This window comes from Mustela lutreola, chromosome 8 (genome assembly GCF_030435805.1).
Source record: "Mustela lutreola isolate mMusLut2 chromosome 8, mMusLut2.pri, whole genome shotgun sequence".
NCBI classification, from domain to species: domain Eukaryota; kingdom Metazoa; phylum Chordata; class Mammalia; order Carnivora; family Mustelidae; genus Mustela; species Mustela lutreola.
This window is the reverse complement of record NC_081297.1, coordinates 52,009,401-52,024,259: the sequence shown is the minus strand read 5'-3', so window position 1 is coordinate 52,024,259 and position 14,859 is coordinate 52,009,401. Positions and strand designations below refer to the sequence as shown.

Genomic DNA, 14,859 nt, shown 5'->3' with positions numbered 1-14,859 from the left:
TGTATTTCACTGCTTATATAAGGATCAGAACAAAATGGAATAAGGACTGATTGCTGGTTCCCAAGGAAATGGAACATGATGAGATTCAGAGCATAGATGCTAGGTTTAGCCTTAGATGGGAAGGGTGACACCTGATTCTCTTTCCTATGTAGAAAAAGATGGAGAAAAGGATCTTTTAGAAGTTTGTTGAAGGACACAAAGTTGGAGATTTTCCTATCCAGTAACCTCTTTTTTTCTTTTTTTTTTTTTTTTTTTTTTTTTTTGGTATTCTGTAGACAGTGAAGGGAGAAGTGGTGAAATAGGAAGCCTAAGGAATGGTGAGGATTTTATATAGTTACTGAGAGAAATGAAGGAAGAAGTAACTAAGGGAGGCACAGAATTTCTGGCTAGTGTTGAACAATCAGTTAAGACTTGGGCACTGAGAATTTGTAGCAAACCAGTCTCTAAGTTGGTCAGTTTTCTCCAGCATATCAAACAGCTCTAAGGAACTATAGCAAGAATAAAATTGAATAACAAAGTAGTTAAAGGTTTTGCAGTGCAGTAGTTGAAATGATAAATCATGTAGGATCTGGATGGAAGGCCATGAAGACAGTAGGAAGCTGGAAAACCAGGAGAAGATTGAGAATTAAAAGGACTAAAGCTCTAAGTGCAAGCCAAGAATGGGGAAGAACAAGTTTCCAGGAGAAGTAATTAATGGTTAGTCAGTAGCCTGATAAAGAGTTTAAGAAACTGGAGGTGGAATGAGTTTATGGCAAGGTGCAAGAAGTGAACTACAGTTGAATGTAAGTGTGGGTCTTTGAATCAAAGATCCAGGGGAAAATAAGGCTAATTTAAATTATCCATAGAGACATTGCCAGCGAGGATGATGGTAGGATTGGAGAAAGACACTGTAAAACAACTACTAAGTGAATGTGAGGAAGCAACCGTGAGTTCATTTTCATCTACTGAGTATTTTTTCCAAAGTAATAAATTCATTACAATTTTTTGTTTTTTTAGTACAAAGTGGTTGTCCCCAAAATTGGAAACATACTTGATCTTTGTACAGCATTGTCTGCTTTGTCAGGAGTACCTGCAGATAAGGTAAGGTATTTCTGGGTTTGAAGAATGTAAACTGGAGTTTAGTTTTTCAGTGATGTAAAACCAGCTTAATAGAAATTTATTTCCTTTTAGATGATAGTTACTGATATATACAATCATAGATTTCACAGAATATTCGCTATGGATGAAAACCTTAGTAGTATTATGGAACGGGATGATATTTATGTGTAAGTATAAAATTCATTGTGCAAAATATTAATTGGGAAAATTTCAGAAGAAATAACATAAAAGTTTTCAGAGTTTATGGTCAGTTTTGTCCTTATAGGTTTGAAATTAACATCAATAGGACAGAAGATACAGAGCATGTGATTATTCCTGTTTGCCTAAGAGAAAAATTTAGACATTCGAGTTATACCCACCATACTGGTTCTTCACTTTTTGGTCAGCCTTTTCTTATGGCTGTACCACGAAATAATACTGAAGATAAACTCTATAATCTCCTGCTTTTGAGAATGTGGTAAGTGTCAGACAATTCTACATTAACAAAATGAGTGTTAGAATAGTTAATAAAAATAAATGTATAGTGTACTATCAGAATATAATTTGATAAGCCTATATTATCTCAACTGTGTTTAAACAGAAATTTACAAAATCAAATTATAGTTTAATTCAGTTTGTTGATCATGTAAAAACACATTATTTAGGTAATTGCAAACCCAGAAAGCATGGTTCTTTTAGCTGTTTTAAACCAGAAGTTTGTAGTTGGAAGAAAATAGGAATTTGTCATGTATGCACTCTGACATTATAACAAATTTCAGATGCTTCATTTCTTTATACACATTGCTGGTTCAGGAACTCCTACAAATGGTTTTATTTAAAAGAATAAATTTTCAGGGTTGAGAGTATTTTAAGCCAACCCATTTTTGTCTTCCTAAAAACCTTGATTTGAAATGTAATCAAAACTGCCATTTGATCCCTTTGGTTTTATCCTTTGTAACTGACACATTCTTTCTGGCATACCTATTTTAATCATTATAGTCTCATAACCCATACATAAAGATCACATTATACAGTCATTAGTGATCTTAGCAATAATACATACATCACCTAAATGAGGATATTTATACAATAATTTTAAGTCAAGAAATTATTTGCCACATACTTTTTTTTTTAAGTTTTTTTTTTTTTTTTAAGATTTTATTTATTTATTTGATCAAGTCCCCGCATCAGGCTCTCTGCTCAGCAGGGAGCCTGCTTCCTCCTCTCTCTCTCTCTCTCTGCCTGCCTCTCTGCCTACTTGTGATCTCTCTCTGTCAAATAAACAAATAAAATCTTTAAAAAAAAAAAAAAAAGTACTGAAAGAATGGGAAAAAAAATTTTTTTTTTTTTAGTTTTTACCATCATAGAACTAAATTTGTATGATTTCTGATTTTATTTAAGCCGATATGTCAAAATATCTACTGAAACAGAGGAAACTGAAGGATCCCTACACTGCTGTAAGGACCAAAATATTAATGGGAATGGCCCAAATGGCATACATGAAGAAGGCTCACCAAGTAAGACTTTCCTGTTAAATTTTATAAAACCTTTCACTTGGATTATTGCCTCAGAAAAAAAGAAGATGGGGATTAAGGAACTAAGAAAAATCTCTCCAAGCCTGGGAAAAATATTGTTAATATTAATAACTTTTAAATGTAGCATTGGGTTTATTTAAAGACTTCTAATGTCTAAAATTAGGTGAAATGGAAACAGATGAGCCAGATGATGAATCCAGCCAGGATCAAGAACTTCCCTCCGAGAATGAAAATAGTCAGTCTGAAGATTCAGTTGGAGGAGATAATGATTCTGAAAATGGATTATGTACTGAGGAAATTTGCAAAGGTCAAATCACGGGACACAAAAAACGATTGTTTACATTCCAGTTCAACAATTTAGGCAATACAGATATCAACTACATCAAAGATGATACCAGGCATATAAGATTTGATGAGCGGCAGCTTAGGCTAGATGGTAAGTATGAAAACTGGCTTGAACACTGAACTTGACCAAAGTATGTTATTATTTTAGGTGAAAACTGAAATTCAATAGTCATGAAAAATAACATTCACTTATCTATATAAAATCTACATATCTTAAATGAGAAGTCTTAATTTCTAAGCGTACTAAAACATAGCACTGCTTATTAAATGGAGGTTAGACTTATGCTTAAGTTTTCTATTTTTTTTTTAACTCCTTAAATTTTTAATGACTTGGAAACAGCAAGTAGAAAGGTAGTCCAAGTAGAAGAGATTGTTTATTCTAGTATAGATCTTAACATTAAAATATACTCATTTTAATGAAGGCATATTAAGTTTTAAAGAAAAAAAAATGTGTTTTTCATCTTAGAAAGATCTTTTCTTGCTTTGGATTGGGATCCTGATTTGAAAAAACGATATTTTGATGAAAATGCTGCTGAGGTAAGTCATCACTCATTCCATATCTACCCAGGTTGATTGCAGTTTTGTTACTTTCTTTTCCTTCTACCAAGTATGGTTATTTTGCTAGTAGAAAAATGGTTATGTACTAGAAAAGTCTTATTGGTTTACAAACATGCTTTCTATTAACAGTTTTAATCATCCATGTAGGTGTGTATAGAGAAGTTTTTTTTAGAAGAGTGGTATAAATCTCAGCTGAAATAAGCTTTATAGTTCTTTTGAGAAAGTTTAGGAGTTTTTCATTGCTATTCATAGTAAGATGGTATCACTAAAATGAGTTTTGTTTCATTTGTTCTCTTAACTCAAGAAATACTTCTCTTTAGGATTTTGAAAAACATGAAAGTGTGGAATATAAACCTCCTAAAAAACCCTTTGTGAAATTAAAAGATTGCATTGAGCTTTTTACAACAAAAGAAAAGCTAGGTGCTGAAGATCCCTGGTAAGAGACAAAGTTAAAAAATTGCATCTGATTATTTTGTAAGGATTGGTACTGAGGTATGTGATATATCAAGTTGAAAAAGCAGTAACTAAATTCCTTTTGATATTTTAAATAATAAGCACTTCTTTAAAAATAGTCTGTTAAAAGTGATTCGAGGGGCACTGGGTGTCTCAGTGGATTTAGGTTTCTGTCTTTGGCCCAGGTCACAATCCTAGGGTCGTGGGATCAAGCCCTTTATCAGGCTCCCAGCCCAGTTGGGAGCCTGCTGCTTCCTCTCCTCCCCACTTGTGCTCTCTCTCACTTTATCTGTCACTGTCTGTCTCTCTCTCTCTCTCTCTCTCAAATAAGTAAATAAAATCTTAAAAAGAAAAGTGACTCAGATGTTTAGAAGTATTATTATAATGTTAAGCTTTAATCTTTTTACTGTATTTTCTACAGTAGCAATTTTACTATGGATAATTTTAGTTTTCCCAAGAATTTTTTGCTGTGCAGCTATTTTGATAGAAACGTTTTTAGGAAAATCATGTTTTGTGGTGTTATTAATTCCATTAGAGCCCAGAAGTTTTGAGATTTTCTAATACTTATATCTCAGCATAGTTTTGTATTCTTTTAGCTTACTAAAATGTAAATAATCTAGCCTTCATCATTTCTTTGAATACCTATATACATATTAATTTATAATATTCTAAATTTGATTTACTGAAGATACATACATATATATATATATGTATGTATGTATATCTAAGTCTGATGTATATTAGGCACATAGTAATTGCCCACTGAATAAATGTGAAACTTGCCAAGCATTTTTTTAATCTATTATTTTCATTACCTTTAGCAAGCTTTGAATATTTCACTTTATTTTTAGGTATTGTCCAAATTGTAAAGAACATCAGCAAGCCACAAAGAAACTGGATTTATGGTCCCTGCCTCCAGTACTTGTGGTACATCTCAAGCGATTTTCTTACAGTCGATACATGAGAGACAAACTGGATACTTTAGTTGATTTTCCAATCAAGTAAGTTTTGATTATGCTTTATAAACATTGGGCAACTGTAGGTTCGTAAAATCATCAGATAGTATTGGATCCAACTTCAGTTTTTTAGTGTATTTATGAGTAGTCTGAAAAATTTGTAAGGATCATAAAAATTTTTATTCCTTTTTAGATATTTTTCAGAGAGGGGCACCTGGGTGGCTCAGTGGGTTAAGCCTCTGCCTTCAGCTCAGGTCATGATCTCAGGGTCCTGGGATCAAGTACCACGTCGGGCTCTTTGCTCAGCAAGGAGCCTGCTTCCTCCTCTCTCTCTCTCTGCCTACTTGTGATCTCTCCCTGTCAAATAAAATAAAGTCTTTTAAAAAAAATAGATACTTTTCAGAGAATAAAGAGAAAATATACCTTTTAAACAGAATAAAAGTAATTCTGTATTACATTATTATATGGGTTCATTGGCACTGTTTATAAATAAATCTAAGATACTCTGTGGGATCGTACTGATTTTATTTTTTCCTAGGGTATATTTCATCATTAATAATCAGTTATTCCTAAGTACACTTTTTTACAAAGACTGAGTGTGAAACAGAATAATGTAATTGTTGAAAAGGATGATACCAGTAGTATAATCAGTCATCCCTTTTGTGTCATACTTCAGTTTATTGCATTGGTCAGAGTATTACATCATTTTTGTAAAAAGTCTGGAGACAGCATCTTTGTAGTCCTTTATTTTTTTTTAAACCTTTCACTAAATTTAATTGAGAATTCATAAGGACAAAAATGAAATTGTGTATTCTTGTTCACATGGTCCAGGAAGGACTTCATCACGCAATATTTTACAGCAATAACTTGGTACTCTCCCATTTTGCTAAAAGAACATTGATAGTATTCTTTTATATTTTGTATTTGTGCACCAGGTGTTTGAAACAGTTAACAAGTAGACACCTGCCATTGGCAGGTGTGTGTGATTAGAAAGAAATAGAGGTAATATTGAAAACATTCTTTGGATTGCTTATTCTGATTGGTGTAAAGTTACAATTAAAAACATTTTGCAGTTTTTTACCAGAAAAAAATGGTAATTTTCTCCTTAACAAAATTATGAGCCATCAAAGTTTTCTCAAGTTTTTTATAGCATTAAAAAAAATATATATATAGCATTTTAAGTGCAAGAAGAACCGAAGTAATGATAAGCTGGAATCTGTGAGGTATACTTGAAATTTTATTCATTATTGCTTTTTAATGATGCAAGTCCAAAAAAAACAAATAATGATAAGTTATAAAATGGTCATGTTCCAGTTTCATGCATGACAGATTACAAACAGTTGGTTGCATTTCAAAAAATATTGCCCACTTGGGGTATATAGATCATCAGAACCAGAGAAATGTAGAATAATCCTTAAAGATGTAATTACTCAAAATGACTTCAGAAATATGAAAAATTAAAAGGGTCAATGGCAAATGGTGATGACTCTTTTACTATATACTAGAGAGTTAAGTGTATTAGCATAAAACATAAATCTGAATAAACAGCAGTCAGTAGACAATTTTAAAATTCCTAGCCCCTAAGAAAATTCTTGCCAAAATATTCAAAACTTAGAGGTGTATGCATATTTTTGGTGTGTGTGTGTCTGTATATATATATAAAATTACATATATGTTTGTATTTACACATACATATGATATGTTTTACAGTTAGTTGACTCTTATTTCTTTAGTGAGGGAGATTTTTTATATAAATGAGAGTCAAGCAACATTGACAGAAGATAATAGAATTCATGACACTTAGAGAAAACATAAAACTAACTTGATCTCTTTGTTAAACAGTGACCTGGATATGTCAGAATTCCTAATTAATCCAAATGCAGGTCCTTGTCGCTATAATTTGATTGCTGTTTCCAACCACTATGGAGGGATGGGAGGAGGACACTGTAAGTTGACAGTTTACCATTTTGCTAAAATCATGATGTTTGATTACTGTAGACTTTTTCCTTAAGATATTTATTAAAGGGAAAGGGTAGAATGCCTGGCTGCCTTGGTCAATAGCATGTGACTCCTGATCTTTACTTTTTTTCTCCTCTGTTGAAGTATATAATTTATAATTAAAGCTATAAATTTCCCTCTACTGCTTTGTCTTTATTCCATTAACTTTGAAATGTAGTATTTTCATCTACTTTTAATTCTGTATATATTTTTAATTTCCTTTATTATTTTCTTATTAGTCCAGGGCACTTAATCATACGCTTTTCCAAATGTATGGTTTTTTAAAGCTCTCCTTCTGTCTTAATTTTGATTTTATTACATAACAGTTGGGGATACTACCTATGTTATATTAATCCTTAGTTTATTAAATTTTTCATGTACCTTAATACATGGTCTGTTTCTTAAATGTTTCTGTACCTGAAAAACGTATGTAGTTCCTGTCCAGACATAGAATTCTATATTTCTCTTATATTTGAAGCTTATTAGTTATATTCAGATATTTGTTATATTTCTTAGAATTTGTCAGGATTCTTATTAAAATGTTGATTTATCTATCTCTACTAATAATTTTATTAATTGTTTTACATTATTAGTTGCATTTATGTTTGAAATGGTAGCTCTTCTTTCTTGTTCCTTTTACCAGTATTTGACATATTTTTTTCTTTTGGTATCACTTGGTTTGCAAACTCTAGGTGCCTTTTTGTTCAGTTTTTCTCTTATAAATCATTTTATTGTTAGTTCTTATCTTTTTATTCAGTGTTTATTTTTACTTATGGATACAGTGGTCTACAGTTCAGCTGACAAACTTACAACCCACAATAGGCTCCACACAGAAGAGCAGCAATTTTGTTTTGTGAGGGGTAGAACTATTTAGAAGATATAACCTATAAAGTGTCACTTTTTAGAAGCTATGATGACAGATAATTATTTTGCAGACATTTTGCAACTTTGTTTCCTCAGTTATTGGATAGTTAAGACAAAGCATGAAATGTGTAAAGGGGGCATTTTTAACTTCTAATGATAAAGCAAATCTTTAAAAGTTGTACAAATAAATTACCTTTTTTTTCTTGCTCCATATTTTCGTTAAAGACTAAAAAATATTTTGATGTAAAAACTACTACAAGTTAATAGGATGGTATTGAAAAAATATTTGTCATACAAAATTTAAGTTACGATTAAATAACTTGGGTTTAAATGCTGGGTTTAAATGCTCACTCAACCTGGTGAAAGCTTACCAGCTTTACCGTTACATATTAAACTTCTCTTAATGTTTCACTTTCCCCATTTCTAAAGTTAGAGGAATAATAATACCTTCTCTATGAGATAATACATGTAAAGTACATAGCACTAGAGCTGGTCTACCATAAGCACTACATAAATATTAATTCCCATGTATTGTCATTAGTGTTATTCTGTGAACTGAAAAATAATAAATCTATTCTGTGTGTCCTTGGGATGAAAAAGTCACAAATTTCAATGTCTTTGAAAATTATCTTGGGCATTTAGATTGTAGGAAATATATTAAAACCTGTAATCAATGGAATCAGTTGAATGTGTAATAGGTCTTTAGGTCTTGTGTAGATGATTGTCATGTAATTTTAATATGTATTCCTTATATAGATGATTGTAAAGTTTTGCGGGTTCCCCCAGGAAACCATAGATCATTTCAGTCACAGAAGTGATTATATTTTTTCATTAGATACTGCTTTCGCAAAAAATAAAGATGATGGAAAATGGTACTACTTTGATGACAGTAGTGTCTCAACTGCATCTGAAGACCAGATTGTGGTAAGTATATTTCCTGAAAAATCACAAGAGCCACTTTATTTTTTTTTTTTAAAGATTTTATTTATTTACTTGACAGAGATCACAAGTAGGCAGAGAGGCTGGCAGAGAGAGAGGAGGAAGCAGGCTCCCTGCTGAGCAGAGAGCCCTATGCGGGGCTTGATCCCAGGACACTGGGATCATGACCTGAGCCAAAAGCAGAGGCATTACCCCACTGAGCCACCCAGCCGCCCCACAAGAGCCACTTTAAAAGCTCCCATGAAACACTACAGTCTATATTTTAGCAGTTTCTAATAGTTAAGAGATACTTTCTCTGATTTAAAGAAATGTAAAGTTGTCCTCTAAGTGGAAATTTGTCTCCAAATTTGCCTACTAAAAGAAGCATAAATTTCATCATGAAAAATGGAGTTTTCTAATGAAAATAATAAAATTTTCCTTTGGAAAGTAGGAAAGTAGGTTCAGACATTTGGGGACATTGACTACTTAGCATACTAAAATAGAAAAGGAAAAATCTTTAAGGGCCTTCTATTACCATACCTATGATTTTTAAAGTAAAGTCTTATGCTTTGTGACTCTTAAACATTTAAACTCAAAATTACATGGTTGGATGAAACAAATTAGAGAAATTTTTTTAAATTGACCTTGAGTATCTGTTACTTGAATATCTTCTGAATAGTAGAAAAATGAGGAAGTAATATCTGTTCATATTTGCATCAGTTTTTCAGCCACAGCTGGAGCCAGAATATTGGCATTTGTTTTGCTTCCCAGTAGAGCATATTTTTATTAACAAATATTGATTAGTGAGGGGATGACAAGTTTATTCTAAGAAGAAAGCGAAGACTTGGCTTAATAAGGGTTTATTTTTCTATTAAAGTTTGTATTCCTAAAATTTTACAGTTTGATCACAATAGTACAAAGAGTGAGAAATATAGTATTTGTTCCTGTGAGCATGGAGCTCATATTTCCCAGTTTAAATTTTACATTCTTTGAGGACAGAAACTAGCTTTTTCATTAGTTTGTAGTGCCTTAAGTCTTCAACATATATTGTCCAGTTTAATAAATTAATTAACTTCTGAGCCCTATTATTGACATAGTTTTAATCCATTGTTGTATGAACAGATATGAAATAATTTTGAGTTGTTTCTTTACAGATATCTTATATCTTTATCTATGTGTGTATATATATTATGTACTGTTACTTAACTCCCTAACAAAGAGACTTGAACACTAATGTTTTTTAAATATGTATGTGCCTAAATTAATTATATTTCCAGTTTATATTTAGACTCCTAATTTCAGGTCTCAACCATCACTTTTCAGTTGTGTTCTTCTCTCTAGATCTCCCAACCAAAACATCCTGAAATTACCTACAGTGATGATACTTCATGTAGTCAGCAGGTATTTGAGTACCTTCTTTATATAGGACTCAATTCTAAACAAGATTAAAAGACAGCTATTTCTGACTTGAAGAGGCTGAAAGTCCAGAAATGACAGAGAAGTAAATTAACAGTTAAATCATAAGTACTGTTAAACATCTTGACTGCATGGAAATAGGACAGCCATCTCTCCATTGATTTAGGGTTTAGCGATAGGACCAGTGCAGGGAAGATTGCATGAGAAAGTGGTGTTTGACCTGAGTCTGCAACTTTAAAAATGGAAGTAAATTAAATGAAAGAAGTAAAGGTGTTTTAAGCAGAAAAGCAATACCTACAAAAGCAAGGAGGCATGACAGAACATGACATTTAGGAAAACAAATAATTTGGTATTATTGAAAGGACATACTTTGCTATTATTGAAATAATTGGGTATTATTGAAAGGACATACTTGTTAGGAATATGGGGCAGAAATTAGGCTAAACTTAAACTTGGCAATTAGATCAAAAAGGATGATATTCTTCAGGGTTTAGAGCTTTCCTTAAAGACTGTGAGAAGCATGGGTGATTATTAAGCAATAGAACAGTATTAAATTTGGAAGGCAATGAGAAAAGAAACAGAAAGACCATTATAGCCTCCAGCTAAAAGAAGGTGTCATTCCTGCAATACAAGCTTCTAAATTTAAGTTTGTGGTGTAACGTATAGAGACAAGGGGGAAATAGATTTATAAGATAGTTCCTTAATAGAATTATTAGAACTTGATCAAGATTGGATATAAATACATAGAAATGCATAGGAAGAAGTTGAAGATGACTTAATTCAGCATTTACCACGAGAGGAAATATAGGAAGAATATTTGCTGTTGAAATTTGAGCTACTTATATGATAGCTTTGGGGAATTTTCCATTAGAAAGTGGGACTAATAGGACTAGAGTTCAGGAGTGAGAACTAGCTTTAGTTATAAATTTGCATTATTGGTCTTAGATAGCAGTTGAAGCCATAGGTTTGAATAAGTCACCTAGTGAGAAGGTAAAGATTGAGAAAGAGTTGACAGAGGACAGAAAGTGATTTTTTTTTTTTTTTTTTAAGGTTAGGACTTAATGAGAACACAAAAAAAGAAACAACCATGGAGATAGAAGATCTAAGGAAAAATAGTGTCATAAATGCCAAAAATTATTTGATGCAGGAAAGAGGAGGAGTAAAGCATTAAATGCTATCGAGAGATTGACTAAAAGGATTTTAAAAAGCACCCATTTAATTTGTCTATAGCAGATTATTGCCTCTAGTGAAAGGCATTTCGTTAGAATGATTGGGGCAACAGATCATACTGAATTGAGGAGTGTGCATGAGAGTGAAAAATGAATATTCGACAGCTCTATCTGCCAGCCTGGCAACTAGAAGAAGGCAGTAGAATGAAGAGGGATTTAGGATGGGAAAAGACTTTTGAGTATTTGTTATGCCAAGAAGTCCACTAGATAAAGAACTTACTAAAGATACGTAGTGATGGGTGCCTGGGTGGCTCAGTGGGTTAAAGCCTCTGCCTTCGGCTCAGGTCATGATCTCAGGGTCCTGGAATCGAGCCCCGCATCAGACTCTCTGCTCAGCAGGGAGCCTGTTTCCCCCTCTTTCTCTTCCTGCCTCTCTGCGTACTTGTGATCTCTGTCTGTCAAATAAATAAATAAAATCTTTTTTAAAAATAAAATAAAAAATAAAGATAAGTAGTGATGATGAACGGAGCAATATCCTTAACAGTAGGAAAAGCTGGACTATAAAGCAAACTTAGAGTAATTAGTGTTAGAAAGAAGCTTACCTTTTCCTTAGAGATGGGAGGGAAGAAGCATAGAATTGTTTCATGTTAACTAGGTCGATCTATGAAATAGTTGCATTTACTTACCTATTCAACGAATGTAATAGAGAATAAAAATGCTAATTCTGGTGACTTTTCCTCCTTTATATATAGATGTCATCTTATATTTAAACCAATTTTAGTAACTTCCTTTTGACCATGTGGGATTTTTCTGTTTGATTTATGACCAAAATGGATTACCTGCTGAAAAATACATAGTATACTTAATGTGATCTTTGAGAATTTTGATGATTTTAATATGCTTTATTTGTTTCAACAGTCCAAAGCGGCATATGTACTTTTCTACCAGAGACAAGACACTTTCAGTGGAACTGGCTTTTTTCCTCTTGACCGAGAAACTAAAGGTGCTTCAGCTGCCACAGGCATCCCATTAGAAAGTGATGAAGATAGCAATGATAATGACAATGATATAGAAAATGAAAACTGTATGCACACTAACTAATGAAAGTCCTAGAAGCCATAAAAGAGAGACTTTCCTGCTGGTGGTATCTATTGAAATGATGAAGTTACCCACCACATTAAACAAAAGTCTGAGATGGGGAGTTTCAGATAACCGAATGTAAATCCTTTATCAGATTTTAACTTGTGCAGTACTTGAAGTGAAACACAATGAAAACTTTAACAGAAATTGTCTCTTAATACATTTACAGTCTTGTAATTACAAGCTAAATATATATAGGAAATCACAAATAAATCCCTTTTAAGTTTGCTGCTGTTTTGATGAATTATGTTTTCTTTAATTTTTTGGATGTGAGTTAATTGATGACAAATGTTAAATTTGTGGATGTTGGTCATTTATTTTGCTCTAATAATACTGCAAGAAAACTATGGCTGAACTTAGTTTTTGGATAATCTAGTTCATGTGCATTAGGCTGTCACATAATATTACTATAATATTTAGCTGCGGTATCAATGTGGCATAATACTGCAGTAGTATTCTTGGAAAACCAAATTTTCAAATCTATCCCTGGTAATCTACATGGGCCTATTAAAAAACCAAATCATGACATAAAAAACAATCTTGGAAAAGTTATTTTCTTTTGTAGTATCACTAAAAATCCAGAATATTATGTTCATCTTAGTGCTGTTGTGGAAATAGGTTCTAGATTTCACACTCCATCTAAAATGATTTTTCAGTTAAATGTAAGTATTTTTTACTGCTATTCGGATCTATTCCTTAGATACTCAAAATTTTTTTCACTTGCTTTAAAATGTATATCTTTAATCTGGTGTGTTCCAAAATTAAAATTTTTGCTGTCTGTTTTTCTCTACCCCATTTTTCGGTAATTTGGCAACTTTTAGCTCTTCCAATTATTGTAATAGAAGGACAGACTTAAGAATATTCTGTATCCATAGTAATAACTACATCAAGCTTAGATGAGAAATTTTTTTCCTATACTGGCCTTTAAATCATTAATGGACAATTGGCTTTAAGGTAGGTCTGTTAACTTTCTTTGTGTGTTCCTGATGGAATTCACCATAGCCTTACAGCTTTTCTCAGAAGGTAACTTGTTATAAGAAAATTGGCATTGCATGTTCTAGAGTCAGAACCTGTATAGTAAATAAAGCATACAAACCTTGAATTTGATTTAAGTTCGCCACATTCAAGGATCCAGGATGCCAAAAATACGTGTGAACATTTGAAACATTTTTCATTTGCTGCTTTTTCCCTTTAATCTAGTTGAAAGAATGTATTGTCGATTGGCATACAATACTGCCTTTAATAGAAAATCTAAATGCTGGGGCACATTTCACATATCGACTACCTGAGAAATTGCTTTGTGTCCCACTGTTATTAAAGCAAAAAGTATAATGTTCTTCACTTGAACTAATCAAATACAATAGATTATAAATTGTGTATTGTAAATAAAAGTTCACTCTGTGAGTGCACATTTTTGGTAAATTATTTATTTATGTTAGCATTTAAAAGTTAAAAAAAAAAAAATGCATTTGACCAGGATAAATGAGGTATGTTGATCATGGCTTTGCTTTATACCTTGATATTAAAGCTGGTTTTTCATCCTGGTATTTTAAAAGCTGCTTTGGGTTTGTTTTTGTTTTTGTTTTTGTTTATCTTTTCTTTTCCTTTCTTTTCTTGCTTTTCTTCTTCTTTTTTTTTAATGTAAACTAACCTCCTGCATGACAGAGGTTAAAATTTTGTCTGCACTTGAGTTCACTTGAGTTTACATTTGAAATGTGCATGTTTATTTATACAGATTTCAATAAAGCTATTTAAGGCCTTATTTAGTCTTTTATTTCTTACTCTGAATCTTTTGATAAAAACCCCCTATTTTTAATGGGTGGGTGACTATATGATAGACTTTTTAGTTATTATATAATTAAAGATAGAAGAGTAAAGCAGATCCTCTTAAGGATGTGTTTCAAAGTTGATTTTTAATTTTAAATAATCATTAAACATTTATTTATGCACCTACTAATCACTGTTCTGTAGTCTTGAGATAGAGCCATAAAAAAGCATCCCTCCACTCACAGAGCTTGCAGTCTTTCTGCTGTCTAGCACCTAATAGACTTTTCATTTTTCTGAGGTTTACAGAAAAACCAAAATTAACTTTTTCCAGCCCTGGATTGTAGTTTCCACCCCAGTTGTCTATGGAGACCCATTTGTTTTCAATGCCTTTGATTAACTTTTATTCCCACCAAAAGAAGTGTTTTTAGAATAGAAAATGATGTTAATAATAGCATTGAATTTGTCAAACTCAAATGACATTGTCAGCTGCAAATAAATAAATAAATAAATATAGTGCAAATGGTTAATCCATACTCTAATTAAAAGTAGATATTCATAATAATATCTAAGTAGATATTCTAATAGTATCTAATTCTAATAATAAGGGTGGTAGGAATGTAGCCAGTCTAGAATTCCACTGTTAGCTCTTCTATTTAGTAGTCA

The 14,859-nt window shown here is 32.2% G+C and overlaps 1 protein-coding gene across 7 annotated transcripts in view; it reads left to right on the top strand.

Moving 5' to 3' along the window:
* Positions 1–14,191, top strand: part of USP15 (ubiquitin specific peptidase 15) — a 118,623-nt gene extending 104,432 nt beyond the window's left edge. For 6 of the 7 annotated variants that reach the window (XM_059184759.1, XM_059184758.1, XM_059184760.1 and 3 more), the window contains 11 exons: positions 997–1,080; positions 1,171–1,265; positions 1,364–1,555; positions 2,479–2,594; positions 2,776–3,048; positions 3,424–3,494; positions 3,836–3,951; positions 4,820–4,969; positions 6,767–6,870; positions 8,622–8,710; positions 12,208–14,191. In XM_059184759.1, coding sequence (XP_059040742.1) covers positions 997–1,080; positions 1,171–1,265; positions 1,364–1,555; positions 2,479–2,594; positions 2,776–3,048; positions 3,424–3,494; positions 3,836–3,951; positions 4,820–4,969; positions 6,767–6,870; positions 8,622–8,710; positions 12,208–12,390 — 1,473 coding nt within the window. In that variant the 3' untranslated portion in view covers positions 12,391–14,191. Of the gene's footprint in view, positions 1–996; positions 1,081–1,170; positions 1,266–1,363; positions 1,556–2,478; positions 2,595–2,775; positions 3,049–3,423; positions 3,495–3,819; positions 3,952–4,819; positions 4,970–6,766; positions 6,871–8,621; positions 8,711–12,207 lie in introns of those variants that run through there. The other variant, XR_009356628.1, reaches the window with a different exon arrangement.
* The last annotated feature ends 668 nt before the right edge of the window (positions 14,192–14,859 follow it).